This window comes from Ictidomys tridecemlineatus, chromosome 6, assembly GCF_052094955.1.
Source record: "Ictidomys tridecemlineatus isolate mIctTri1 chromosome 6, mIctTri1.hap1, whole genome shotgun sequence".
NCBI lineage: Eukaryota > Metazoa > Chordata > Mammalia > Rodentia > Sciuridae > Ictidomys > Ictidomys tridecemlineatus.
The window spans coordinates 103,846,365-103,874,329 of record NC_135482.1 but is presented as its reverse complement, the minus strand read 5'-3'; the positions used below and the strand labels follow the sequence as shown (position 1 = coordinate 103,874,329).

Here is a 27,965-nt window from a genome sequence, read left to right as displayed (position 1 = left end):
AACCCACCCAGCCTAGTACTTCCGGCCTATCCACCGGAAATTTTGGAGCGCTACAGCCAAGGGAGGTTATGGTTTGCTCTGTAGAGCTTCCGAAAGTTGAAATTGCAAGAAAATTCACCCATTCCCGTTTCTTTCAGCGTCCTTCAACTGTGAAGGAGATGAAGGATCAGAACCTGGAACCCAGAGCTTTGGAATATTAAAAGACCGAGCCCTTTTCTCTGTGCATCATAACAGTCTTGGGCTGTAGCTGTATACTACCCTCATTTTACAGAAGGAGAAATTTGAGGCTCAGTGACTTGCTGGACATTACATAGCGGAAGAATGGCAGAAACTTGAATTAGAGCCCAAGGCTTCTAACTCGCAACTCGGATTTGCCTCTCATTCTGGGGGTGACTGAGTGGGTCACTATTCCAAAGGCTGTATCACTGTCCATCAAGGAATGCGACATCTCTGGCAGGCGCTCCTAGAGCCTCCTCCCAACAACCGAGCGGAAGGGGACCGTATACAGCAGGAAGAAGCCTCACCGCGCGCAGGGCGTGGAACCTGGGTCTAAGCCCATCCCCTCTGTGGATGGTGCTGGCACGCGCCCAGGGAACTGCTTTGTGATTGGCCGCCGCTCCAGCGAGCGTCGTGATTGGCCCTCTTGCAGCCGTTGGTATTTGAACTCGATCTTGGCGGCTTTGCCCGCGCGGCGCGGGGCTCAAAGGCGGGTCTTTGTCTCAGCCTGCTGTGGATTGGTCGGGTTCTCCGCCAACTTGAAAACTGACTTTCTGATTGGTGCGTTTTCTGTACTCGTGTTTTCTTCCTGCCATTTCAACTCAACTACCCGAATCCGAGGAGTCGCGTGTAAGGTTCACAGGTGAGATGTGGAATTATGTGGGGTTGAGAAAATCAGCTACAGGGTGCGGCATAACGCAGTCTTTAACAATATGCAATAGGCAAGGAGATATAGTAGACATATCCTTGGGGTGCGATGTGGTGGAAATGACAGATCCAGGCTGTGTGTAGTTTGTGCAAATCGCATAACCTTAATCTCCCAATCTGTACAGTAAATTGTATTATCATGCCCTCTGTGGGATTGCCATTAGGAGAGTAAAATCGTGTATGATTTATTCGGATAGTCTAACAAAACCTGATATAAATAAAAATGTTACTGCAGATTCTTACATTCTGAAGCCTCTAACCCATGGTAGGCCACTGTTTTAGTCTCTGATGGACATTGTCTTATACTTAAGGAACTTTGCACATCAAAATGGAAGTATAATGCTCACTTTATGCATTAGTATGCCACTTTGCAATTCCTTAAATACTTCTATAGCCTTTGGTTTATTTCCTCCTCAGAGTAACCTTGAGATGTAATAAGAAATTAGTAACCTCCGGTTTACAGATGAGACAGACGGGATTAAGTGAGGTGACCAAGTGTTAGAGTCATGAAAAGAATTAGATTCTAGTTCAGGGTTGATCTTACATCCTAATGTTATAAGCTGGTTCTAAAACTAAAGAATATTTTATGTTGGAGATGGGGAAATAACTGAAACAAATGAAAAGACAGGTCTTAGCCCCTGATGTTTTTGCTGTTTGTTTTCTAGCCTTGTTAGCCAGTGGAAGAATATGTCTCCCCAACTGTATGAGTTCCATCTGCCTTTATCTCCTGAAGAGTTGTTGAAAAGTGGAGGTGTGAATCACTATGTTGTGCAAGAGGTACTGCCCATCAGAAATTTGCCATCCCAGCTTAGAGGTAAGACTTCACAGCTGTCATTGTACCCAGCAATTCATAACAATCATCCCATGCCTGCTTAGGCAGCACATATACTAAAATTGGACCTATACAAAGAAGACTAACTGGCCCTTGCATAAGGATGACATGCAAATTTGTGAAGCATTCCATATTTCAAAACAAAAACTATTTCATGAGTAATTACACTGTACTGAGCTCTGAGCTCTATCCCCAGCCCCTTTTATTTTTTATTTGGAGCTAGGGTCTCACTTGCTTAGAGCCTACTAAGTTGCTGAGGCTGGCTTCAAACTTGGAATCCTCCTGCCTCAGCCTCCCAAGTCACTGAGATTACAGGAGTGTGACATAGCGCCCAGCTACAGTAAACTATTTTTTTTCATATAAGTAGGAATACGCTCTAAAATAACAAAAGTACAGTACAGTAAACACATATGCCATCGTGCCCAGCTACAGTAAACTATTTTTTTAATATAAGTAGGAATACATTCTAAAATAACAAAAGTATAGTAAACACATAAACCAGTAGCATAGTCATTTATTATCAAGTATTATATATAATTGTATTTGGTGTATTTTACATGTACTGTACATGTGCAGTAAAATAAGCTTGTTCACACCAACATAACCACAAACATTTGAATAATGCCTTGGGTAACAATGTTACAGTGACTACAGCACCACTAGGGGACTTATAGGACCACCATGATATATATATGTTGTCTGTCATTGACTGAAATGTTGTGTGCTGATTATATGTATGGTGTAGTTGCCTATAGAAACCTATAAATGACCAAAAATAACTCGTGTTTTGCCAAGAAGACCCCATAATGTCACCGTACCTCTTGAAATTGCTTTATGTCAGGTTGCTTCGGAGAGGTACATTGAATAAAGACTTTGGAGCCAAACTGCCCAGATTTGAAGCTGACCTTGGGCAAGTTACTTAATTTTCTCTGTGCCTCTGCTTCCTTATCTATAAAGATAGAGATAATAATCTGCTTCCTTTATTGTCTGCTAAACAGAAAGGATAGGTTAATGCAGCAGCTTGATAATATGACAACCATGATTCAAATGCCAAGCGGAGATAGGCTAGAATCATTCTGAATTACCTGAAGATCTTGAAACACATTATTTTCAGATTGAATAGCTCTCAGTAGGCCTTTTTATCCTGCATTTCTAGTAAGCTCCCAGATCATGATGCTAATGCTGCTGAATTAAAGACCACATTTTAAAAATATATTTTTATTGGTCGATGATGAAATTTTTTATTTTATTTATTTATCTGTATGTGGTGCTAAGAATCAAACCCAGTGCCTCACATATGTTTAGGCAAGCGCTCTACCACTGAGCCACAATCCCAGCCCAACACCACATTTTGAGGAGCAAGACCCTAGCATAACCTATACCATTTCTCATCTGACCTTTTTTTTCCAGCTTATTCCATTCCACCTATATTGGCATTTTCCAATTTCTGGGCTTTCGAATTAGTTTTTCTCTGCTTGGAATGTCCTTCCTAAGGGTCTGCATAAATCATCTCCTTAATTCCTTAAGGTCTCTGCTCAAATGTCCTTTATCAGCGGGCGTAGTGGTGCACACCTATAATCCCAGCGGCTCTGGAGGCTGAGGCAAGAGGGTCATAAGTTCAAAGCCAGCAACTCAGTGAGACCCTGGCTCTAAATAAAATACAAAATAGAGCTGGAAATGTGGCTCAGTGGTTGAGTTCCCCCGAGTTCAATCCCCAGTACCCCCCCCCAAAAAAAAGTCATCTATCACCAAGCCTTCTGTAATCATTTAATATAAATTATCTGCCTGTACTCTGGCATACCCTATGTCATTTTATGTTTTCTCCTTGGTCCTTATAACTATTTGACATATTCCAAATTTTCTTATTTATTACTTATTGAGATTCCTTGAGAGAAAGAACTCTTGTTATTTTGTCTAGTTGTTTATTGTTATAACCCTAAGTGCTTAACAGTGCCTGACAAATAACATATCAGTTAATACTTGCTCAATTAATTAAATGATTTGATCTTTGGTGTTTATAATAGAAGTCATGTTTAGATTCTAAACACCAAAACCATAATAGCCATACAATTTTTCCAAAATGGACTCTCAGCTGGGTGTGGTGGTACATACCTATAGTGCTAGGTACCTGGGAGATTGAGGTGGGAGGAATACCCATATGTTTCATGAGTTTGAGACCAGCTTAGGAAACATAATGATACCTCTTCTTAAAAAGGTGGGGGGGGGAGGTGTGGGCATTGAAGATATAACTCAGTTTGTAGAGTGCTTGCCTTGTATGCGTAAAGCCCTAGGTTCAATCCCCAGCAACATATTTAAAAAAAGAAAAGAAAAGAAATTCTTAGCTAGTGATAAGAGTATTTGTGTAGTATATGTAAGGCCCTGGGTTCAATTGTGAGCCCTACAAAAGTCATGCTAAAATAACCCTTAAAAAGAATGACCATTCATTTAAAAATATATACATATACATGCACTATAATAACTCAAGAATAATTTGCTATAGTGTACAGCTGTATATACCCACACAATATAGATAGAATGGTCTATCTATGGACACTGTTGATGTTAACTACCCATCAGTCATTTTCCACACTCCACTTTGTTCCTTGTTGGTTAAATGATGATTTCCCAGATTTAGAGAGGCTCCTAGATAGTAATCTTGATTGGTTTTACCAATCTTAAGTAATTTCGTTTCCATCACTAGTAATTAGAAAAACAAGCACATGATACAATTTTGACTAAGTCTGTTGTGAAGCTTCTGATAAAGTTTTTAAAAGAATAAAAAGTATAAGACAGGAAAAAAAATTATTCTACTTCTAGACATCAGATCAAGGGAGAGATGCTAATAAAGATATAGATTTGGGCTGGGGATGTGGCTCAAGCAGTAGCGCGCTCGCCTGGCATGTGTGCGGCCCGGGTCTCTCTCTCTCTCTCTCTCTCTCTCTCTCTCTCTCTCTCTCTCTCTCTCTCTCTCTCTCAATCTCTCAATCTCTCTCTCTCAATCTCTCTCTCTCTCTCTCAAAAAAAAAATAAGAAGATATAGATTTGGGGTTGGGGTTGTGGCTCAGTGGTAGAGTGCTCGCCTAGCATGTATGAGGCCCTGGGTTCTATCCTCAGCACCACATAAAAATAAATAAAATAAAGATTATTGTGTCCGAATACGACTAAAAATAAATATTTAAATATATATGTATGTGTATATGTATATAGAGTAAGATTGTATATATACATATATAGATATATAGATAGATTTGTATGTATAGGCCAGGCATAGTGGTACATTCCTGTAATCCCACTGGCTCAGGAAGCTGAAGCAGGAGGATTGTGAGTTCAAAGCCAGGCTCAGCAGAAGCAAGGCGCTAAGCAATTCAGTGAGATCCTGTCTTTAAATAAAATATAAAATAGGGCTAGGGACCTGGCTCAGTGTTTGAGTGCCCCCGAGTTCAATCCCTGGTACCCCAGCAAAAAATAAATTTATGTACATATACAATCACATTGCATTTAATCATGAGATTGAGGTAAGTGTAGATGGTGAAGAGAAGCAATTTTGTCATTGAACATCATTGAATATACTTACACATACAAAGATGGCTGCTATATCACTAGGTGATATAATCTTATGGGACCACTGTCATATATGCAGTCCATGGTTGACTGAAACATCATTATTTGGTACATGTCAAATGCTTATTAAATTGTAAAGGGGAATATAACTTTACAGGGAAGAAATGTGGCAAATGATACCAAGTGATCAAATATCACCAGTAATAAGAGATTGCCATCATGTTCCTTTTCTTTTTTGTGGTGCTTGGGGATTGACCTCAGGGGCTTATGCATTGTAGACAAGCACTTGACCACTAAGCCTTTTCCCTAGTCTGCCATCAGGTATCTTTTGATAAAACAGATGAGAAAGACCCAGACCTTCCTTTTGTGGTTGACTTGCCAAAAATGTATAACTTCAGTATAATCATGAGGAAACATCAAGCAAAATAACTGGGCAACACCTTTTTTAAAAAACGTCAAGATCATGAAAGAGGAAAATTGGGAAAGACTAAAGAGACATGTCAACTAAAGGCATTGTGGATAGAATTTACCAAAGAGGCCTCTCCCCTCCACATTGATCAATTTCTTTCATCTTTATAGTATTTCAGTCTGCTTTTCGAGCTCAAGGGCCCCTTGCTATGCTGGAGCACTTCGATACTATCTACAGCATTTTACAGTAAGTAAAATTCCCTGCTAGTACTTTAAAAAGAACTGGTAGCTATTTGCCCTAATTTTGCATGTTCATTCTGAAATTCCAAATTGTAGGTTCGCTGATAAATGGTTCTGGATGCTGATATCTCTACTAATAAGCATTTCTGCCCAGCTCACCATCATATTTATTATAGTTGAGCAATTTCATGTTTTTTTTCAAGCATTAGATTCCTTAGGTTAGCTCTGATCTGTTAGAATGGCTCTGCAGGTTCTCACCTCCACACTTTCTTTCCCTCATAGTCACTTTCGAAGTATAGATCCTGGCCTCAAAGAAGATACTCTGGAATTCCTGAAAAAAGGTGTTTATGGGTCAGGGGGTAGGGGATGGAAGGTTTGTTGTTATTTGTTTGTGTGTTTATTGTTTCCTATATTTTATCAGCCACATGATGATATCAAGGCTGTTGTGATTCAGTTGGTTTGGCTAAGCCTGGGAACCTTTGACCTATTATGGTCTGTAATCTTGGTGGGTGATACAGAGTTATGTGCATTCACTGTAAGGGCAGACCAACAAGAACTTTCTCCTACTTTTGAACCACCTCTTTTTAATAGGGGTGATTCTTCCAGTTGCCAGAGAGAAATTGTGGTAACTGGAGTGAGGGTAGAAACAGGGCATGTTTGAGATATCAGGGTCAGGGGTTTCAAAGGACTTAGCTATATTTTGACCACTGAGAGATGAAACACAGATCTTTGGTAATCTGATGGCTGCAGTGATGGGTATTTTGAAGTTGGGATAGATGAAGAAAGTGAATGAAACCAACTCCCATATTCTGCCTCTCACAGTGGTAAACCACCACTCCCAGGAGCTTCCAGCCATCCTGGATGATGCAACTTTGAGTATATCAGATAGAAGCGCCCATTTAAATGTGCTCAAAATGAACTGCTATGCTTTGATACGCCTTTTGGAATCCTTTGAGACCATGGCCAGCCAGACAAGTCTTATGGATCTGGATCAATGTGGGAAGGTAATTTGGACTCTCTGTCTTACTTAAAATGGGAGAAGGGGAACTTGATGGGAAAGAAGGGAATCCTATGATTCTGCAAATGCCTTCTGTCCTTCTGTATATTTAAGAAGAAGTACTCAAAAGTGCCATAATGTCTTTCCTGATAAGTAGTTCTTCTACACTTTGCTTCTATATTACCTTCTACCTTGTCTTTATACTGGATGGTTTAGGTACATAAACTGGCAGATCTTGACCATATTTGTTTCTTTTAGGGTAAGAAAGCCCGAACCAAAGCAGCTCATGGCTTTGACTGGGAAGAAGAAAGACAACCAATTCTTCAGCTTTTAACACAGCTACTCCAATTGGACATTCGTCACCTATGGAACCACTCAATAATTGAAGAGGAATTTGTCAGGTGGGTAGTTTTTGGCTATCAATAATACCAAGCTGTGAGGAATAGGATTCTACTGTTAGATGTTCCTTTGAAATACTTCATTTCATACTTCCATTCTATCTGTAATACATAAAAATATAATCATAATATGGAGTTGTTAAGAAGGAGATAATAGGGCTGGGGATATAGCTCAGTTTGTAGAGTGCTTGCCTGGCATGCACAAGGCCATGGGTTCAATCCCCAGCACCACAAAAAAAAAAAAAAAAGAATAATAAGAAGAAGGAGATAATAAATTTTAGAAGTGATGTGAATTTCTCTAATGCCCATTGCCAGCATTATTATAATAGACACTGGAAACAAAGTTTTTGCCCTTTTGGAATTTATATTATAGACTAGAAGACAATTAACACATATAGTATTTCTATGGTTTATTATTATGGAGCAAAATAGAGGTAGGAGATAAGGAGTTGTGATTTTTAAATCAGCTGTTCAAACAAGACCTTTTTGCTGGGCACAGTAGTGCATGCCTATAATCCCAGTAGCTCAGGAGGCTAAGGCAGGAGGACCATGAGTTCAAAGCCAGCCTCAGCAACTTAGCAAAGCCCTAAGCAACTTATCAAGATCCTGTCTCAAAAATAAATAAATAAATAGAACAAGGTCTGGGGATGTGAATTAGTCGTTAAGAGCTCCTGGGTTCACTCTCTGGGTTAAAAAAAAAAAAAAAATGGCTCTTTGCGGTAATAACATTTGAGCAAAGAGCCAGAAGACATGAATGAGAGCTATGAGAATATCTGAAGGAATAGCAAGGGCAAGAAAAAGGAACAGTAAGTACTGAGACCCTGAGGAGGGAATGCATCCAGCATGTGTGAGTAATAGCAAAAAGGCCTGAAAGACCGCAGCTGAGAGAAGGTGGAAGAGGTAGGCTTTGACACAGTGAGAAGCCAAACTACAGATCCTTATAGGCTATCATGATGACTTTGAACTTTCTCAGAGTGCGATGCTACCAGTCTCAAGTAGGGAAGTGAGGTGATCTGACTCACATTTTTTCACAGTCATCCTGGTTGTTGGATTGAAACAGACCATAGAGGAAAAGGGGGGAAGTAAGAAATCATTTATGAGTCACTCAAGCAGGATCATGGAGTTTCATTGGAGATGAAAAGAACTGGTTGGATTCTGTACTTTTTTCTTAAGGTAGAGCTTATAGGATTTACTTACAGATTGGGCATGAGGTATAAGGGGAAGGGTACAGCCAAAGATAACTCTCCCAGAGTCTTTGCCTGAGCATATGGAAGAATAGGGTTGCTGGTTAACTGGTGTAAAAAAGGCTTGTTTTGGAGAGGAAATCAGAAGTTCTGTTTGTAATATATAAAGTTTGAGGTGCTTATTAGACATGTTAGTAAAGTTGTCACATTCAGCTATTATACAAATCTGGAATTCAATACAGAGGTCTGAGCTAAAGGTACACATTTGGGAAAATAGTGGTATTTAAATCCTTGAAACTAAGTGAGGTCACTAAATCAATAAGTGTAACAAAAAAGAGCAGAAATCCAAGGACTCCTTAGGGTACTTCCAATGCTTAAGGACATAATCCAGTTATGCTTACCATTAAGAGGGTTAAATGAAGAGAAACCAAAGAAATAGAGAAAGGAAACTGTCCTAGAAGCCAAATGAAATATATGTTCCATGGAAAAAGTAAGTGATCACTGTATCAAGTGTAAGGTAAAGGAAGGTTTGTTTTGATAAGGATTGAATTGGCCATTATATTTGACAGTGAGAAGTCATCGGTGACTTTGTCCTATCTCTTATGTGTATATCTTTTTTCCATGGTAACTGGTTGAAAGTCACTAATCTTGGAAGAAAGAATACCTACTTTGAATTAAAAGAGCAAATCAAATTGGTATGGAAGGTGACAGAAAGAAAGAAAGAAAAAAAAAACCAACCCTAGAAGTCCTTAACTTTGGGGGGCAATAGGGATAAAAATGAATGAGGCAGGGCCCTCAATATGTTTGACTCCAGAAGCTGATCTCATCATTTCCATCTCTTCCTTTCTTAGTTTGGTTACTGGCTGTTGCTACCGCCTTTTAGAGAATCCCACCATTAGTCATCAAAAGAACCGTCCCACCCGGGAAGCCATAACACAACTGCTTGGAGTAGCCTTGACACGTTATAACCATATGCTCAGTAAGTTCTCCTCCATTTTGCCCTAACTTTGTCATTTTGCCCATAATTTCTCATGATTGGTACTTCCGCAGGTGCCACTGTGAAGATTATACAGATGCTGCAGCATTTTGAACACCTGGCACCTGTACTGGTGGCAGCTGTGAGTCTGTGGGCAACTGATTATGGAATGAAGAGCATAGTGGGAGAGATTGTAAGGTGATTCTTTCTTCTCAAAAGTTTCTAATTCTTTTTTTCTTTTGGGAGGGGATAAAGAAAGGGGAAATATATTCTCTGAGCAACAAAAGATTCTTTCAGGTATTAGATACTAGTCTTATCTTCCCTCACTGGGAACTGAGTAATTGAGCAATCTAGCCTTGGCTGTTTTTTCCTTGTATAGAGAGATTGGACAGAAGTGTCCCCAGGAGCTAAGTCGGGACCCTTTAGGGGCAAAGGGCTTTGCAGCCTTCCTGACAGAACTTGCAGAACGGGTCCCAGCTATTCTGATGTCCAGCATGTGCATTTTGCTAGACCATCTGGATGGAGAGGTATGTGGTCCACTGGAGATCTCTGAGATTTTTTCTAGGGGTTTTAAGTCTATTGTTAAAAGGTACTTCTCTTCCCCCCTCCCCTTCTTCTTTTTCTTTTCTTTAAACGTGGTTCTGAGGGTTTAAACCTAAGGCTTTTCACATGCTAAGCATATACTCTGTGACTGAGCTACACCCACAGCCCAAAATATTGTTTCTTGACTGGTATGGTCCACGGCTTAAGTCTAATGAGAATGACTCAGATTTAATTCTGAGACCCATCCATTCCTCAGGATGAAGGCACTTCTTACCTTTTGGCTTGATTTGTTTTCTTTAAAAAAAAAAGAGCTTTTTCAAGCTCTTTCTTACATCTCTCTCTCATCCTTGGATGCTAATCTGGCTGCTTCCCAAACTGATGTTGGGCATGACTAGGTGAATGTCAAGGACAAATATAATCCAGTTATCATCAAATTTACTTTAATTTCTTGTAAAAGATTCTATCTTGGCCAAGTGTGGTGATGCACACTTGTAATTATAATCCTAGCTACTTGGGAGGATGATGCAGCAGGATTACAAATTTGAGGCCAACCTGGGCAATTTAGCAAGACCTTGTCTCAAAATAAAAAAGGGCTAGAGATATAGTTCAGTGGCAGAGTGCCCCTGGGTTTAATCCCCAGTACTGGGTATAAGAGAGGAGAGGAATCTATTCTGTTGCTCATGGCCTGGCAAAATTCCCAAACCCTAGTTTTACCAGATTCTATAATAGACTTGCTTGACACCAGAGCTGATTTCTGCTTTCCTGGGTCTTTCTGTCAATAAAATGTGAGATGGAGAGAAGAGGGTGATTATTTGTTAAGAATCAAAGGCTTTGAGACCTCAGATGAAAGACAGTAACAAATGCTTTTCAAATGTGTGTAGGTGGGTGGATACGATTTCACATTTAACTAGGTTAAATGTTCAACTAGGTTGAGCATCCCTAATCCAAAATCTGAATTACTCTAAAATTTGAAACTTTTTGAGCACCAACATGATACAGCAAGTGGGAAATTCCACTTATTTTCATGTATACAATTATTTGAAATATTGTATAAGATTACCTTCAGTGTGTGTGTGTAGGTATATCTGAAACACAGATGAATTTCATGTTTAGACTTGGGTTCCATCCCAAGTTACCTCATTATGAATATCAGATAGTTTTTAAAAAAAAATCTGAAACACTTCTGCCTAACCATTTCAGATAAGAAATATTTAAGCTTATATCACCATGCTTCCCTGGGTTAGCCTTATGGGACAAAAATTGGTTTTGTCTCTTGTTTATTGTATTTCTACATTCTCCTCTGAGCAAACAAGTCCCCTTTGGGATTTAGCTTTTCCCCATAACTTTAGGAGTGAACACCTAAGCAGTTGGCCAGAAAAATCACAGCTCAGCACAAATAATCTTAACTTTGACCAAAGTCTTTGCTTCCCCTTTGTGCCTGGATGGGCCCACAAGTTTAGAGAGGGTGGAATTACTATGGAAATACAGAGGGCCATACCAGCTTTATTTCTCCCTCCTAGAATTACATGATGCGCAATGCTGTGCTAGCAGCCATGGCAGAAATGATACTGCAGGTTCTGAATGGTGATCAACTGGAAAAAGCAGGCCGAGAAACCAGAGATCAGTTTTTGGATACCTTGCAAGCCCATGGCCATGATGTCAACTCTTTTGTCCGGAGCCGTGTTTTACAGCTCTTCACTCGAATTGTTCAGCAGAAAGTAAGCAATCTTCTATGTGATAAATACATATGGTATTCCTCTATAGATTGGCCAAAGTAAAGACGAATATCTGCCTCAAAGAAGAGTCTAGAATTTGGAATTTTATTACCAGTAATAAAATTCTGTCTCTACTAAGGACAAGGATGTCTGACTCTAGTTAAGACCATAATGTGTCTTACTCACCACAGAGAAGACTGCTTACATATTTTATATCCCATGGGAAGTTTTCTTGAGAATTAGTGGATAGCTTAAGTTAGAGTACACTTTAAGATCATCTTGTCCGGGCACAGTGGCACACACCTGTAATCCCAACAGCTTGGGAGGCTAAAGCAAGAGGATTGCAAGTTTAAAGCCAGCCTCAGCAACGGTGAGGCACTAAGGAACTCAGTGAGACCCTGTCTCTAAATAAAATACAAAATAGGGCTGGGGATGTGGCTCAGTGGTTGAGTGCCCCTGAGAGTTCAATCCCCAGTACCCCAAAAAAGATCAGAATTGATGATGTGGGATGTGAGCTGATCCTTCTCTTCTCACCCACCTAGGCCCTTCCTCTGACACGTTTCCAGGCAGTGGTGGTCTTAGCAGTGGGACGTCTGGCAGACAAGTCAGTGCTAGTATGTAAAAATGCCATCCAGCTGCTGGCCAGCTTTTTAGCCAATAATCCCTTTTCCTGCAAGGTAAGTAGACTTGGTCCATTCAAAAGAGAAGGAATGAAATGGAAACAAGGACAAAATTATGTCACTTAGTGACTTGATACTCCCTTTACCTTGATAGCTTAGTGATACTGACCTTGCTGGACCACTACAGAAGGAGATGCAGAAATTACAAGAGATGAGAGCCCAGAGGCAAACTGCCACTGCTTGTGAGTAATTACTGTGTGAAAAAGAGTTCTCACCCCATCCAGCCTTCTTCTCTGGTCAGAAACTCCCTTGAAAGAGACTAAGTGAAATTCTCATTCAGCTGCAGCAGTAGACCCAGAGGAGGAGTGGGAAGCCATGCTGCCAGAATTGAAGTCTACCCTTCAGCAGCTTCTAAAGCTTCCCCAGGAAAAGGAAGAGATTCCTAAGCAAATTGCTCATACAGAGACCACAGAAGGGGTGAAAGGACGCATCTATCAACTACTTGCCAAAGCTAGTTACAAGTATGTTAAAGAATGAGATTTCCAATGATCTGTTTGGGTTTAAAGTTAATCTCAAAAAAAATTAAACAAATCCTCATCAATTTGAAGAATGTCTATGAGTACAATTTTAATTATATAATCTTATATAAATTGCTTAACTCGGTTTTGATATCTCTAAAATAAGAAATTGAGTAGATAATATATCTAATGACTTTCTTTTTTTATAATATCATTGTGTTTTAAAGTATTTTTTTAGTTGTAGATGAACACAATACCTTTATTTTATTTTTTATGTGGTGCTGAGGATCGAACCCAGTGCCTAATGTGTGCTAGGCAAGCACTCGACTGCTGAGCTACAACCTCAGCCTTCTAATGACTTTCTAATTCTAAATATCAAATTTGCTTAAAATTATTTTAGTAATCAACCTAGTCTGAATCTCTTAGAGAAAAGATTTCTCCCAGTGTTTTGGTGATTCTAGAACTTCAGAGCAGCTTAGAAATAAAAGCCTTATAACTGCCAATATGTATTCTTAAATTTCCACTGCATATTGATTATTTAATTCTTTCTTAATTAGGCTGTTCAAAAAAAGAGGGTGACTAGTTTGCCCTCTAACATCTCTATCTCTATTTTATAGAAGCATAAGTAAAAGCTGTAGTTTTATAACTGCTTCTGTCATCCTCTAAGTACTCTAGTATTTTCTCCTATCAGAAGGTTTCTTCTCATGTTGCTAATGTTACCCCCCACAACCTTCAGAAATCCTTAGCAGAAGATTCCTAATTGACATTTTAGCCTAACAACCAGCAATTTTTCCTCTCTGCTTTTTCTATAGTCTGCTTTAAATTTTTTTAAAATATATTTTTTAGTTGTAGATAGACAACAATACCTTTATTTTATTTATTTTTATGTGGTACTGAGGATTGAACCCAGTGCCTCACACAAGCACTGTACCAGCTACAACCCCAGCCCTGTCCTTTTTTTTTTTTTTTTAAGGTTCCAGGGATTGAACTCGGGGGCTCTCAACCACTGAGCCACATCCCCAGCCCTATTTTTTGTATTTTATTTATTTATTTATTTAATATTTACTTTTCAGTTCTTGGTGGACACAACATCTTTGTATGTGGTGCTGAGGATTGAACCCGGGATGCACGCATGCCAGGCGAGCGCGCTACCGCGTGAGCCACATCCCCAGCCCTTGTATTTTATTTATAGACAGGATCTCACTGAATTGCTTAGTGCCTCGCTTTTGCTGAGGTTGGCTTTGAACTCGCAATCCTCCTGCCTCAGCCTCTCAAGCCACTGGAATTATAGGCATGACCAAGCTTGGCTTGCCCATGATATTTTAAGTAGCTGATATCCTCAGATTATCTACCCATTTTACAAATATAGAAATAGAGCTGGGGTTGTAGCTCAGTAGTGCTTTCCTAGCACGTGCAAGTCTCTGGGTTTGATCCCCAGCACCACATATAAAAATAAATAAATAAAGATAATGTGTCAGACTACAACTAAAAAATAAATATTAAAAAAAAATACAGAAATAGAGGTCGGTTAGGTGACTTTTGATCATCACACACAGCTAGTAAATAGCAAAGTGAGTCTAACTCTTCAGAGTACGAATCCAGAGTTGTTTTTCTTCCAGTTACAAATTTAAACATATATTAGAACAAAACTTTTTTTTTTTTTCCTGGTGGATTGAACTCAAGGGTGATTAACCACTGAGCCACATCCCCAGCCATTTTAATTTTTTATTTATTTATCTTTTTTGAGACAGGGTATCACTAGGTTCTTACAGCCTTGCTAAGTTGCTGAGGCTGGCTTTGAAACTGTGATCCTTCTGCCTCAGCTTCCTGAGCAGCTGGGATTACAGGTGTTGGTCACCACTGCTGACTAGAATAAAAATTTTTTAAATGGCTTTTTTTTTAAAATCCCTGGGTAGGCACAAATTAAATTACTTTTTTAAAAACCTTTTTTTTTTTTCCTAGCAGAAATCTAATTTTTAAAAAATTAGGCAAGGGCTAATAATGTTGCTCAGTGGTGGAACATGTGCTTAATCTGAGATGTATTCCTTTTCTTTGGGTACTAGGCCCGGGGGCTTGATGGAAACATGAGGTAGGCTTCCTTACAAAAGACCATAGCAACACTCTTTTGGGTGATGAACTGGTAACGGGTTTGTGTTCTTTCAGGCAGGCCATCATTCTTGCTCAAGAAGCCATAGGCCACTTCCAGGAGTCTGAACTCTTCAGTTATGCAGACCCAGAGGAGTCAGAGGAGACCAGGTTTCTAAATCTCTTAGGAGTTATCTTCAAAGGTTATCCTTTTTCTTCTTCATTCAACAAACAATCCAACTAGTATGTATTGAGCATTTACTTTATGACAGATACTGTCCTGGCTAACAGAATCTGGTGCCTAAAAGAGGCTAGAGGGGAGTTGGCAAGGCTTCTGCTCTGGAATGGGAATAGCCTTGTTGCAGGGTGACTATCCAGGAATCTTTTTTTGAGAAATGAACCACCAAAACATCTTAGGGTTTTTTAAATTGTTGTTTTGTTTAAAAAAAAATTTTTGTTTTAGCTGTAGATAGACAAAAATACCTTTATTTAACTTATTTATTTATATATGGTGCTGAAGATTGAACTTGATATCTCACACATGCTAGGCAAGTGCTCCACCACTAAGCTATAGCCCCAGCCCCATAGAATAGGTTTTATTTATTTATTTTAAATAGTTGAGACAAGTTATTTATTTTATTCTTTTTGGGGGGGTATACCAGGATTTGAACTCAGGGGCACTCAGCCACTGATCCATATCCCCAGTCCTATTAGAAAGAGGGTCTCACTGAGTTGCTTAGCGCCTCACAATTGCTGAGGCTGGCTTTGAATTCATAATCCTCCTGTCTCAGCCTCTCAAACCACTGGGATTACAGGCGTATACCACTGCGCCCAGCTTAGAATAGGTTTTAATTTCATACCTTCACATTGTGGGGAAAAAAATCCAGGGATGGTGATAGCTGTTGGATTCCCCATATTCCCTTAAAAACTGTCCTGTATTTCTCTAACTTCTAGGCCCAGTAGCTTCCACAAAGAACAATTCTCAGGGGTCTGATAAGAATGTGGTTCTAGGACAGACTAACTGTAAAGACACTCCCAGTGTATCAGAACCTATGAGATCTGAGCAGAATGATGAGTTGGTGAAGCAGGAGATGCTGGTGCAATATCTGCAGGATGCTTACAGCTTTTCCAGGAAGATTACAGAGGCCATTGGCATCATCAGCAAGATGATGTATGAAAACACGACTACAGGTAGGCCAGGGTCTCATACAGAAAGGACTGCCTCTTCGAATTGGAAAACTTGTCCCATCTATATTTTATTGAATTCTCCCTGCTCCTTTAAATGACAACTGTTCTTTCCTTCCATTTGCTTTGTACAGCTTATATATCTTAATATATAGAGAATTTTATGATAAAGCATTATAAGAGAAGTTGACATTCTCCAGGAAAATGAGGATGTTACTATGTTAAGAGTTTTTTCTGTATATTGGAGGAGTTTTGTCAAGTAGATGGGTGACATTTGTATCTCTCCTTTCAGTGGTACAGGAGATAATAGAATTCTTTGTGATGGTATTCCAATTTGGGGTACCCCAGGCCCTGTTTGGGGTACGCCGCATGCTGCCACTCATCTGGTCTAAGGAGCCTGGTGTCCGGGAAGCTGTACTTAATGCCTACCGCCAAATCTACCTCAAACCCAAAGGGGATTCTACCAGGTACATGGACTTCTTTTGTCTTTCTGAGGTTTCCTTCTCACAGGATTTTTCTAGTCTGCTAAAGTTAAGAAGGCCATCCTTCCCCCTCAGGAGTTTCAAATCCATATGCAGATTTTTTTTTTTTGCATGTTTAGTAGATTTATAATAGAGTTCAGGTAGAGCTGAATTTCCAGTGAAGCCTATCCTAAACAATTATTTGACACTATGATGGGAAAACCCTAATAACCTGTCTGCCAAGTTCAACTCACCAGTCTTTCAATGACACCAATCTCTGCTGTTCCCACAGAGCCAAGGCCCAGGCTTTGATTCAGAATCTCTCTTTGTTGCTAGTGGATGCCTCCGTTGGGACCATTCAGTGTCTTGAGGAAATTGTAAGTCATCTTACTTTCTCTCTTTTTATTCATTCAACAAATATTAGCAAATATGTGTTCAGCAGTTTACTCGGCCCATAAAGAAGTGTAAGATTATTAACTTTGACATTTCCAACTGTAAAAGAAACAATAATCTAGTTGATAGCCAAAACACAAAACATTTTTAGAATAATGCAGCAAGTTGATAATTGTTATGATAAGTGGCAATGATTAAAATAGCAGGTAATGATTAAAATAGCAATAATAATAAAATAACAACACTTAAATGATATTTCATGCTCCACAACTCTGTAAGGAAGTTTTCTTTGTTTTTTAAAATGAGAAATCTGAGAGTCTTAGTAGAAGGTTAAGGAACTTGGCTAGTTACAGCTAGTTAGAGACAGGCTATGAGAACTCCAGAAAACATACTTAACTTCTGTGCTGTTCATGGATCCACATGGAACTTGGAAAAAATCAGTGCTGGTGTATCACTTTAACAAGTGTAGTTTTGAAGGCATGAGGAATATGGAGTAGGAATGAGAGCTGTTTGTGGTAGAATGGTCAAGGGAAGCTGTGAAAAGGTAGTAGGACTTAAGTTAGGTCTTGAAAGAGAAGTAGAATATAAAGAGTTAGAGACTAGAGGGAAAGCATGTCAGATATAAACCCAAGGAGACAAGCTGTGTTATAGAATAAGGAATATTGTATTTTGGCTCAAAATTATCTAGAACAGAAGGTAAAATTGGGAATGTAGTTTGAAACTAAATTGTGCAGGTCCTGAATACCTTTCAAAGTCTAGGATTTCATGTTAGGCAAGGACCCCAGTATTTTAATGAGGCAAACCTCCTATGAAATATTTGCATTGTGGATACAAACAGTGAAGGTAGTACTGACCTCTAGTTACCACTGGGAGCAGCACTGCTGCCTGCTATATTTTTCTCTTCCCTGGGAGCTACCCTGGTGGTGGCAAGTGGCCTGAGATCTCCCAGGCTGGTAAGTAGTCAGGAGCCTGTGTGGTAGACAGAGTGCTGATTCAAAGTAATAAATAATAGAACTGTGACAGGAGGAGACAGATGTTTGGTGAGACTGACCCAGCAACCACATACAAGGTGGTTGGAGAGGGGTTAGGTACAGTACAGGAAGGTTACTGGAGGCTACTATAGGTATACAAGGGGTAAGACTCTGACCTGGAGGAATAGCTACAGAATTGGACATACCAGAAGACAAATATTAAAGGAAAGATAGGTAGGACTAATTCATAAAATTCGGTGACTGAAATTTTAAGTATGTATAATTAAGAGAGAATTGGTACTACTGGCAAAATGAAGAGGCAGGAAAGAATGATAGCTTACATTTTATACAGGCTGAGTTTGTGGCAATAGCAAGAAAACCTTCTAGAAATCTCTAGAATATAGTCAGAACTATGGATCTACATGGAACTTAGAAAAAATCAGTGCTGATGTATCACTTTAACAAGTGTAGGTTTGAAGGCATGAGTATAGAAAATTGATACCGAAGCACCTATTTTACATATTGAGTATCCTTCTTCCTTTTTCATTCCAAAATATTGGTTTTACCCACTTAAGGTTCTTAGTCTTGTCTTCAGAGAAGTGGGCCAAAGGGATTTGTTTTTTGGCCTGAGCCTTCTTTCTTCTCTCCTCAGCTCTGTGAGTTTGTGCAGAAGGATGAGTTGAAACCTGCAGTGATCCAACTGCTGTGGGAGCGGGCCACTGAGAAGGTCCCCTGCTCTGCTCTGGAGCGCTGTTCCTCTGTCATGCTTCTTGGCATGATGGCACGGTGAGGCCCAGCTCTAGTAAGCAGTAGGGTGGGAGAGAAAAGAAAGGTTCTGAGAAGGTTCCTTCTCCTTTGGTAGTAGCAATCACCCCAGCTGAGCTCTGCTGGGAGTTGGCTACCTAAATCCTTCTGTCTAGTAAAAATAGATTCACTAGAACCAGAGGGATCCAAGGGGTCAGCCCTGTGTCAGCCTCACTAGTTCCAAGGCTCTGGAAACCCCATGCTGGGCGCTGGTGCCTACCTATTGGCATTGTCCCCCACAGTCTTGTCCAAGACTATCTTTAACTTTTATGGCTTCCTTCCCCTAGAGGAAAACCAGAAATTGTGGGAAGCAACTTAGACACGCTGGTGAGCATAGGGCTGGATGAGAAGTTCCCACAGGACTATAGGCTGGCCCAGCAGGTGTGCCTTACCATCGCGAACATTTCTGATAGGAGAAAGGTATGTGGAGTGGTTATGTCGAACTGAGGAAAGTAGAGATCCTCTTTTACATCCTCTACACACACTTGCACTCTGTTTTCCTTGTTTCCACAGCCTTCTCTGGGCAAACGTCACCCTCCCTTCCGACTGCCTCATGAACATAGGTTGTTTGAGCGACTTCAGGAGATGGTTACTAAAGGTGAGCTATCCAGAAGGGCTTTGGCAAAACTGGGAACCTTTGTCTACAGTGAACAGCTTGTCCCTTCTCTGATTTAGGCTTTGCCCACCCAGACCCACTCTGGATCCCATTCAAAGAGGTAGCAGTAACCCTCACTTACCAACTGGCAGAGGGCCCTGAGGTGATCTGTGCCCAGATGTTGCAGGGCTGTGCAAAGCAGGCCCTAGAGAAGCTGGAGGAAAAGAGCACCAGTCAGGAGGATCCCAGTAAGTGGGCAGAGATTTGCTGGGCCTTCGGGTGGGCAACCAGCTTCTGCTGTTTTCCCTACAGGGCCAAAAGCTACTGCTACCACCCCTTTCTACAACCTCTCAGTCCACAATGTCTCGTTTTTGTCCAAATTGAAGTTGAAACAATAAGTTTGATGGAATTTGACCATATCTTTCTCCCTGCCTTTTCCTCTCCCTTCCTTTAGAGGAAACTGTTCCAATGCTCCCCACTTTTCTATTGATGAACCTGCTGTCATTAGCTGGGGATGTGGCCCTGCAGCAGTTGGTACATCTGGAACAGGCCGTGAGTGGAGAGCTCTGTAGGCGCCGAGTTCTTCGGGAAGAACAGGAACACAAATCCAAAGACCCCAAGGAGAAGGTAAGCAGAGCACCTAGGTGATGGGTTCCTGTCCCCAGCATTTCCAGAGTTATTTCATGACCTTGGGTCAGAACATTTCCTTCTGGGGATCTCTGCTTCTCTATTAAGTGAAGATTCTCTGCCTCTTTGTTGCTAATAACCTGGGAAAGATTAGTGTAAACAAAGGTTGAACAGTCTGTCCATGCACACCAGGAAGGAAGAGTATTAGATAAATACAGACTACAGAGCTAGGCAACTCAGCATAAGATTTAGGCTCTACCTGAGGCAATGTTTGTTAAAACATCATGAACCCAACCCCCTGCCCATCAGCTTTCACTACTGGCCTAGCACGTAGGAGGACCTCATGTCTTTTCCACTAAAGGCAGCTTTTTTTTACAAACAAATAAGACTGCCTTGGAACAGTCTGACCTTCTCTTTGACCTTGAACCATTGTTTGCCATGATCCATTTGTTTTCCATATACAATAACTACATCTTCTGTGAGAATTAATTAAGAAACAGTATAGAAATCTGATTAAAGCTTAAAAACAAAATCAGAGGACCTAGTTTTTTTCCTTATTTAAGAATTCTTGGAGCTGGGGTTGTGGCTCAAGTGGTAGAGTGTTCACTTAGCACCTGTGAGGCACTAGGTTGGATCCTTAGCACTACATAAAAATAAAATAAAGATATTGTATCCACCTAAAACTAAAAAATAAACAAACAAAGAAATAGAATTTTTTTCTCAGCCAGGCATGGTGGTGCATGCCTGTAATCCCAGTCACTTAGGAGGCTAAGGCAGGAGGATCGTGAATTCAAAGCCAGCCTTAGCAACTTAGGCAGTAAACAACTCAGGAGACCCAGTCTCTAAATAAAATACAAAAAATAGGGCTGGGAATGTGGTTCAGTGGTTAAGTGTCCCTGTGTTCAATCCCCGGTACAAAAAAAGAAAAGCTTTATCTTTACCACACACAAACATTTGGCAATTCTATGAATGGTTTTGTAGACATCACCTTTCCTCAGATCTGTTCATGCAAAATGAAATGTTAACTATAATATGATGTTTTTGGTCACCCATGATCAGATCACCATGATCTTTCCCTTTAGAATTCAAGCTCTGAGACCACCATGGAGGAGGAGCTGGGATTGGTGGGTGCCACCGCTGATGATCCAGAAGCAGAGTTAATCCGTAGCATCTGTGAGATGGAACTGTTGGACGGTAAGAAAAATTGCTAAGTGATCTCCCCAGTTAAGATAACCCATCCCTTACCAGGCACCATGGCACATGCCTGTAATCCCAGCAGCTCGGGAGGCTGAGACAGGAGGATCACAAGTTGAAAGCCAGCCTCGGCAACAGCAAGGCGCTAAGCAATTCAGTGAGACCCTGTCTTTAAATAAAATACAAAATAAGGCTGGGGATGTGGCTCAATGGTTGAATGCCCCTGAGTTCAATCCCCAGTATCAAAAATAATAATAATAATAATAACCCATCCCAAACATAGAGTATTCTTCCAACAGGCAAACAGATCCTGGCTGCCTTTGTTCCACTTTTGCTTAAAGTCTGCAACAACCCTGGTCTCTATGGCAACCCAGACCTTTCTGCAGCTGCTTCACTTGCCCTTGGCAAGTTCTGCATGATCAGGTAGGCTCTGAGTTGATACTGCCTCAAAGAGGATGGAGATGAGATGGCTTCTCTGATGTTCTTCTCCTTGCCACTAGCGCTACTTTCTGTGACTCCCAGCTTCGTCTTCTGTTCACCATGCTAGAAAAGTCTTCACTCCCCATTGTCCGGTCTAACCTCATGATTGCTAGTGGGGATCTGGCCATCCGCTTTCCCAACTTGGTGGATCCTTGGACACCTCATCTATATGCTCGGTAAGAAATCTCTCACCTTTGAGTAGTCCCTGCTTGTTCCTGGAATCCGATATGCTAGTGTGAGAGTCACTAAGACTGTATTTCCCTAGTCTTTGACATTACTTTCTACTTGATACTTAACCTGTACAGGCCCCTGGCTAAGTGTGACTCTAAGGGAATTGAAGCTTCAATGCAATGCCTTGGCTACAGTTTTCAATTGTAGACACCTTTCTAACTGCTTCTAGCATGGCATTCTGAGGGTAATGGATCCCTGCTGAGAAGCTTTCCTACTGGTTTTAGGGTATAGCTCAGAGGTCTGGGTCCCAATGTCTTGAGATTTCATTCCTAGCCTCAGGGACCCAGCTCCACAAGTGCGGAAGACAGCAGGCCTGGTGATGACACACTTGATCTTAAAGGACATGGTGAAAGTGAAGGGGCAGGTGAGCGAGATGGCTGTGCTACTCATTGACCGTGAGCCTCAGATTGCTGCCTTGGCCAAGAACTTCTTCAATGAGCTTTCTCACAAGGTGAGAAGTGGAGAGGCAACTTGGGGCTGCAGAGGGAGTATGTAGGTTACCTCATCCCTTTAGCACAATTCTTTCTCCTCTATAGGGCAACGCCATCTATAATCTCCTTCCAGATATCATCAGCCGCCTATCAGACCCTGAGGGTGGAGTGGAGGAAGAGCCTTTCCACACCATCATGAAGTACTGTTCCATGGGCCTTGGAGCACATTTTTCACTAGCACATAGGCTTAGGAATCAGACATACTTAAATTTGAATTCCATTTTAGTTTTATTCATTCATTCATTTGGCAGCTCTTGAGGATGAACCCATGGTCTCACATCCCTGGCCAGCCCTCAGCTACTGAGCTACACCTCTACCCTAGACCTGCTGCTTTTTAGCTGTATGACCTTCAGCAATAATTTGACTTCTATTTTCTCCTCCAAAAATTTCTCATAGTTCTTGAGAATATTGAATAATCTACTATTCTTAACATTGTGGAAGGCACACATTAGTACTCACAAATGACAACTTTTCTTGTTAATTTCTATTCACAATAAAAATTCCTGGGGAGTGGGTTCTCTAATGTCTGGGAGAGGACAAGAGAAGCAGTGAGGCAATTAGAGGGCCATGACCAAGAACATTCTTCTATTGAGCAAAGACAGAGAAGTCTGGTGCTAGGTGAGGGTCCAGCATAGGTCTTAGAGGATGAGGTTGGAGGTGCTCTTGGCTGATCCCACATTCTCACTTCCCCTTCTGCAGGCAGCTTCTCTCCTACATCACCAAGGACAAGCAGACCGAGAGCTTGGTAGAGAAGCTATGTCAGCGGTTCCGCACAGCTCGGTACATTGCCTTTCCTGAAAGATCTTTGTGTTGACAACAGCCACATGGGGGAAAGAACTACCAGTGATATACCTGGGACCAAGGGAGACCTATGAAGGACAACCTTTTGTGAGCCTATTGCTCACAAAGCCTTTCCCATCTGCAGAACTGAGCGACAGTACCGGGACCTGGCCTACTGCATGTCACAGCTTCCCATCACAGAGCGAGGCCTACGCAAGATGATGGACAATTTTGACTGCTTTGGAGATAAACTGTCAGATGAGTCCATCTTCGGAGCTCTTTTGTCCATTGTGGGCAAATTGCGGCGAGGGGCCAAGCCAGAGGGCAAGGTAAGCAGCACAGTTTAATAGGGGTTGCTCTCCCTAGGCAGTGTTCTGAGGCTCTTGTGCTCACACTATTATATGACTTATCCCCAGCTTCACTATGTTACCAAGATGATTTGAGAATAGGTTTTTTTAAAATTTTGTTTTATTTTTTTGAAACTAGGGATTGAATCCAAGGGCAATCTAGTACTGAGCTATATTCCCAATTATTTTTATTTTATTTTGACACACGGGCTTATTAATTTGCCCAGATTGGCCTCAAACTTGTGATCCTCCTATCTCAGCCTCCCAAGTCATTAGGGTTAAGGATGTATTACCACAATAGGTTAAGATCCAATCTTTCTTCAATTCTTCTTTTTCTTTCTTCTTTTTTACAATAGACTCTTTTTTAGAGTAGTTTTAAATTCAAAGCAAAACTGAACAGTGAGTCAGAGTTCCCATATACCCATCTCCACACACATAACCTTTCCCCATTCTCAATTTCCTGCACCAGAATGGTACATTTGTTACAATGTATATTGACATAAATGAGTGACATGATTGAATTAGTGACCACATTAACAAATCATCACCCAAAGTTCATAGTTTAGATTAGCATTACTAAATATAATGACATGTGCCCACTATTATTAGAATAGTTTGCCCTGAACATTTCCTGTGTTCTATCTATTCCCCCTCCTCCCTCCCAATTCCTAGCAAGCACTGATCTTTTTATGTCCTCCATGGTTTTGCCTTTTCTAGAATGTCAAAAAGTTGGAGTCAAATAGCATGTAGCCTTTTCAAATCGACTTCTTTAGCTTTGCAGTAAAAATTTGCCATTCTTCCACATCTTTCCTCACTCCGTCTTTTCAATCATAGAATAACAATGTCTCCAGACTTGCTGTTTATCTCCTTTTTTCCTTGCCAGGCTATAATAGATGAATTTGAGCAGAAGCTTCGGGCCTATCACACCAGAGGATCAGATGGAATAGAGGAGCTTGAGATTGGCCAAGGAGGTAGCCAGAGAGCCCCATCAGCCAGGAAACAATCTTCTGGTATGTGACCCAGCCTCACAATGGGAAGCCCACAAGCAGCAGTTACCTTTCTTTTAATCACATCTCCTTGTCTTTTAGTCCCTAGGAAGCAGCGCTTGGCCTCTGCCTCCTCTGACAGTGATTTTGTAACACCCAAGCCTCGGCGAACTACTCGCCAACTTCCAAAAACTCAGCAGCGCACTTCGAAAAAGAAACCCAAGGTTGTCTTTTCAAGCGATGAGTCCAGTGAGGAAGGTATGATGCTCCATCTTGGATGGCTACTTTTGATGGGATCCCTGTTGTAGGGCACAACTGGGTATAGATTCTCTTTGCCCCACTGCCCCATGATGTCTTCCTCTCTGCAGTTTGGGTTTATCTCTATAGTGTGGTGTGGAGCTGTCATATTTGTTCTCTGAGATCTATTTTTCACCATCTTTGTGATTCAGCTCTTTTTATTCCTCCAATCCTTTGAATAGAGCTTTCAGCAGAGATGACAGAAGATGAGACACCCAAGAAAACAACCCCCCTCCGCAGAGCATCCACTCTCAGGCACAGATCCTAAGAAGTCAAATTACCTGTTCTCATCCCTGCTGTGCAGGGTATCCTCTGGGATGATCTTGAATTCCAGTTTTCTTATCTCTGCATAACATTGTTTGCCTGTCACCTTGTTTTTTTTAATATATAAATGATCTTTAAAATTCAAGGCATTTCTCTAAGCTAGCCTGCCTGAATTGGGTTGACCTGCTTTCACTTTGCAATAGATGTTTGCCAGACTCCTTGTTTTCTAATGAATAAATGCTTTTACATACTTTTTAGACATTTCTGTCCTAAACTTGTCTTTGGGTTTTGTTTTTTTTTTAAGTTAGACACAATACTTTTATTTATTTTTATGTGGTGCCAAGGATTGATCCCAGGGCCTCACATGGGCTAGGCGAGCACTCTATACCGCTGAGCCACAACCCCAGCCCTTGTCTTTGTTTCATCTTTCACATTAAGATTCAGGTAATCTGGTGCTGGTCTCCAAATCTCTGATGAGCTTCATGCTCCCCTTTACCAGTTTCACCTGCACAAGTGACAAGATGGCCCCACTGTGGAGAATTATGCAGTTTCTAGGCTTAAATCAGTGCTTCTCAGCATGGGGGGTGGGGAACAACAGACATTTGATAATGCCTAGAGACTCTGTCACAGCCTGAGGGGAAATGCCAGCATCCAATGAGTAAAGACCAGGGATGTTGGTAAATATCGTACAGCCCAAAAGACAGATATTTGACCTAAAATGTCAATAGTGCTCAGGCTGAGAAACCCTGCTCTAGACTAAAGGTTGATTTCCTCCATATTCCCTGCCCTGCCCCATTCCCGTTCCCATCTCTGAAGACTAGCTACTGGCCTGGCCTGGTTGATCACGATCCCCTCCAGCTCTATAGAGACAAGGTGTGCCTACCAGGGGTTCCTTACTATGTTACCAGGTGTGCAGTAGGTCTAGCAGTAGGCCACACTATTCATGGTGTCCTTGAAGCCTGCCCATTCTTCTCTAGCTCCCCAAGTCTTATTTCTGCTGAGTCATCTGGAACCAGAGGCAGTGAGCCTGTTGTCAAGACCACATTCCTGTCTTTGCTGTCATGACAACAGCACAGTGCACCAGTAGCACTCCATGGGCACTGAGCTCTCCACCTTTTTGGGGGTGGGGTGCAGGGAACAGTAATGAGAAATGACAAACATGAGGCAAAAGGGAAGATGATACTTCACAATCACACTTTGGACAGAAGCATGGAAGGACTCTGAGGCCTTTGGGGGGGAAAGGGTTAACGTTCCTTTGTGGGCCTCTGCTGGAAGGAAGCAGTCTCCTCAGGGGTGTTGTGGGCTGCTTCCCCCACCACTCAGGCACTGCAGCCTCCTCCCATCCCTCATCCTGTGCCCACTTGGCCTGCTCTTGCTGCTCATGAAAAGCCTGGGCACTGGCCATGCAGGTGGCTGCCAGGCATGGACACAGCCTTGGCTCTGGGGCCTCAAGAAGGGAGGGCCCTCCCAAAAAGGCAAAGAGCTGGGGCTGGAGTCGGGGTGCAGCACTGCATGCTCCCTGCCTTTTAAGCAAAGGTTATCATTGGGCTAGCTAAACTTAGCCACAGGCTTTTAGCTAGAAGGGCAGGGGGCTGGTCTCAGATTTCGCTGGCCTAGCAAAGCCACCCTGGATCCCCCTGCCCTGCACCAGCTGATGAGCCGCGCCCATCCCACCCCACCCCCTTCCAGTCCTCATTCCTTTCAGCCTCACAGAGTTCACAAACCTGACCCTGTCCAGGATCTCTACCCTTCTAAGAAAGAAATGAATTTCCATCATTCCCTCCCGTTTGTGGGAAGGGGCTAGGCACTTGTCCTACCACGTGCCTGAGACCCCTTCTCGCGCACACACCCGTACCTCTCTGGACTCACCCTGCCCCCAACGTCCTCAGGGGCAGCCAGTGGAGGGAGTTCCTGGCTCCCTGGCCGGCCTGCACGTACTAGGATAGGGGAGGGACTTCCGCCATCACGTTCTGCTCTTCTGCCCTGGGCTGCTGTGGATGAAAGGAGCACTGTCTCCTAGTGTGGGTGGCGCAGCCCTCAGGTTCCCAGGAGCAGCTCTGTGGGAGGTTTCTTGAGTCTCCTCCAGCCCTGCCCCAGTGATGCCATCCTCCCCATGGGGCCCCAACCCAGGCCTGGTGAGAGAAGCTGGTGCAGACAGAGATTGGTTTGTCTGCCCCAATTATCAGGTTTCCAGGCTGCCAGGGTCTCAGGACGTAGTGACCTTCTGTGCAGGAACCTCCCCCTCATTCTCCTCCCTCTCCAGGCCCCTACTGCCTTGTCCCCAGCCCAGGCCCCCAATCCAGAGAGGCCTCGAGCCAAGAGATGGGGAGGGGGAAGTGGAGCCTAGGAAGCACCCCCCCACCCCCCACAGGAGGCGCCCGAGCCCCTGCAGGGCCTTGTTTTCAGCTGTTCCTGTATCATTACCGAAGAGCCTAGAGAAGAAGATCCTCAACTTTCCCGCCTCACAGCCTTTGAAAGAATGAGAAAGGGACAGCCGCGAGCACTCCCGAGCTCCGGCTTTAATTCCCCACCCTTCCAGTTCCCAAAGTCCTCCCGTTTCGACTGTGCTGCAACTTTAACATCCCTGACTCCTAGATGTCCTCCGCGAGCACTAGAGCCCGCGTCCTCAAGTCCACGGTCTTCTACATACCCTCAGCCCCATCCTGAGAATCAATCACAGGTCACCTCCCGAACGGGTCAATCTCAGTCCCTTCCCCCTCTCCGTCCGGAGCCCACACGTTTGGTGCGTGCACGTTTCCAGAACGGGGCAGGCCGATAAAAAAAAGGGGGGGTAAGAGGCCCGGCTACTCTTGGTTTTACGGGCGCACGTAGCTCAGGCCTCAGCGCCCTTGGGCAGC

At 42.2% G+C, this 27,965-nt stretch overlaps 1 protein-coding gene, 1 long non-coding RNA gene and 2 other non-coding genes across 6 annotated transcripts; 3 read left to right on the top strand and 1 right to left on the bottom strand.

Annotated features, from left to right (window-relative positions):
* The first annotated feature begins 12 nt into the window (after positions 1 to 12).
* Positions 13 to 25,368, top strand: Ncapd2 (non-SMC condensin I complex subunit D2). Of its 2 annotated transcripts, XM_005338351.5 has the most exons (32): positions 17 to 859; positions 1,590 to 1,738; positions 5,897 to 5,972; positions 6,248 to 6,306; positions 6,788 to 6,969; positions 7,221 to 7,363; positions 9,396 to 9,523; positions 9,595 to 9,718; positions 9,900 to 10,047; positions 11,584 to 11,781; positions 12,321 to 12,455; positions 12,553 to 12,640; positions 12,739 to 12,919; positions 15,080 to 15,204; positions 15,956 to 16,192; positions 16,479 to 16,653; positions 16,940 to 17,024; positions 18,664 to 18,797; positions 19,103 to 19,235; positions 19,329 to 19,413; positions 19,491 to 19,658; positions 19,865 to 20,037; positions 21,120 to 21,231; positions 21,531 to 21,654; positions 21,732 to 21,887; positions 22,216 to 22,393; positions 22,479 to 22,573; positions 23,133 to 23,213; positions 23,359 to 23,542; positions 24,444 to 24,570; positions 24,649 to 24,804; positions 25,026 to 25,368. In XM_005338351.5, the coding sequence occupies exons 2-32, from the start codon at positions 1,612 to 1,614 to the stop codon at positions 25,109 to 25,111; spliced, it is 4,203 nt and encodes a 1,400-aa protein (XP_005338408.2). In that variant the 5' UTR covers positions 17 to 859; positions 1,590 to 1,611; the 3' UTR covers positions 25,112 to 25,368. The 2 variants fall into 2 exon arrangements, with proteins under 2 accessions (XP_040136995.2, XP_005338408.2); XM_040281061.2 differs by lacking the exons at positions 22,479 to 22,573; positions 24,444 to 24,570; positions 24,649 to 24,804; positions 25,026 to 25,368 and having other exon boundaries at positions 13 to 859; positions 23,359 to 23,498.
* On the top strand, positions 1,793 to 1,894 carry LOC120888722 (U6 spliceosomal RNA). Its single transcript, XR_005732417.1, has one exon. It is a non-coding gene; the product is annotated as a U6 spliceosomal RNA (small nuclear RNA).
* LOC120888810 (small nucleolar RNA U85) lies at positions 6,386 to 6,711 on the top strand. The gene has a single exon (XR_005732490.1). It is a non-coding gene; the product is annotated as a small nucleolar RNA U85 (small nucleolar RNA).
* Positions 17,076 to 27,751, bottom strand: LOC106145303 (uncharacterized). 2 transcript variants are annotated; one of them, XR_002485496.3, is made up of 4 exons: positions 27,532 to 27,751; positions 26,963 to 27,098; positions 19,553 to 19,624; positions 17,076 to 18,810 (listed from the first exon to the last, which is right to left on the bottom strand). It is a non-coding gene; the product is annotated as an uncharacterized LOC106145303 (long non-coding RNA). The 2 variants fall into 2 exon arrangements; XR_002485495.3 differs by lacking the exon at positions 27,532 to 27,751 and having other exon boundaries at positions 26,963 to 27,490.
* Between the last annotated feature and the right edge of the window lie 214 nt (positions 27,752 to 27,965).

Excerpts from the sequence above, each read along its gene's own strand:
- Ncapd2 (XM_005338351.5), top strand. The coding sequence starts at position 1,612 with ATGTCTCCCCAACTGTATGAGTTCCATCTGCCTTTATCTCCTGAAGAG. Across the intron at positions 12,641-12,738 it reads GAGGCAAACTGCCACTGCTT|CTGCAGCAGTAGACCCAGAG; the intron begins GTGAGTAATTAC and ends ATTCTCATTCAG. Across the intron at positions 23,214-23,358 it reads CAGCGGTTCCGCACAGCTCG|AACTGAGCGACAGTACCGGG; the intron begins GTACATTGCCTT and ends TCCCATCTGCAG.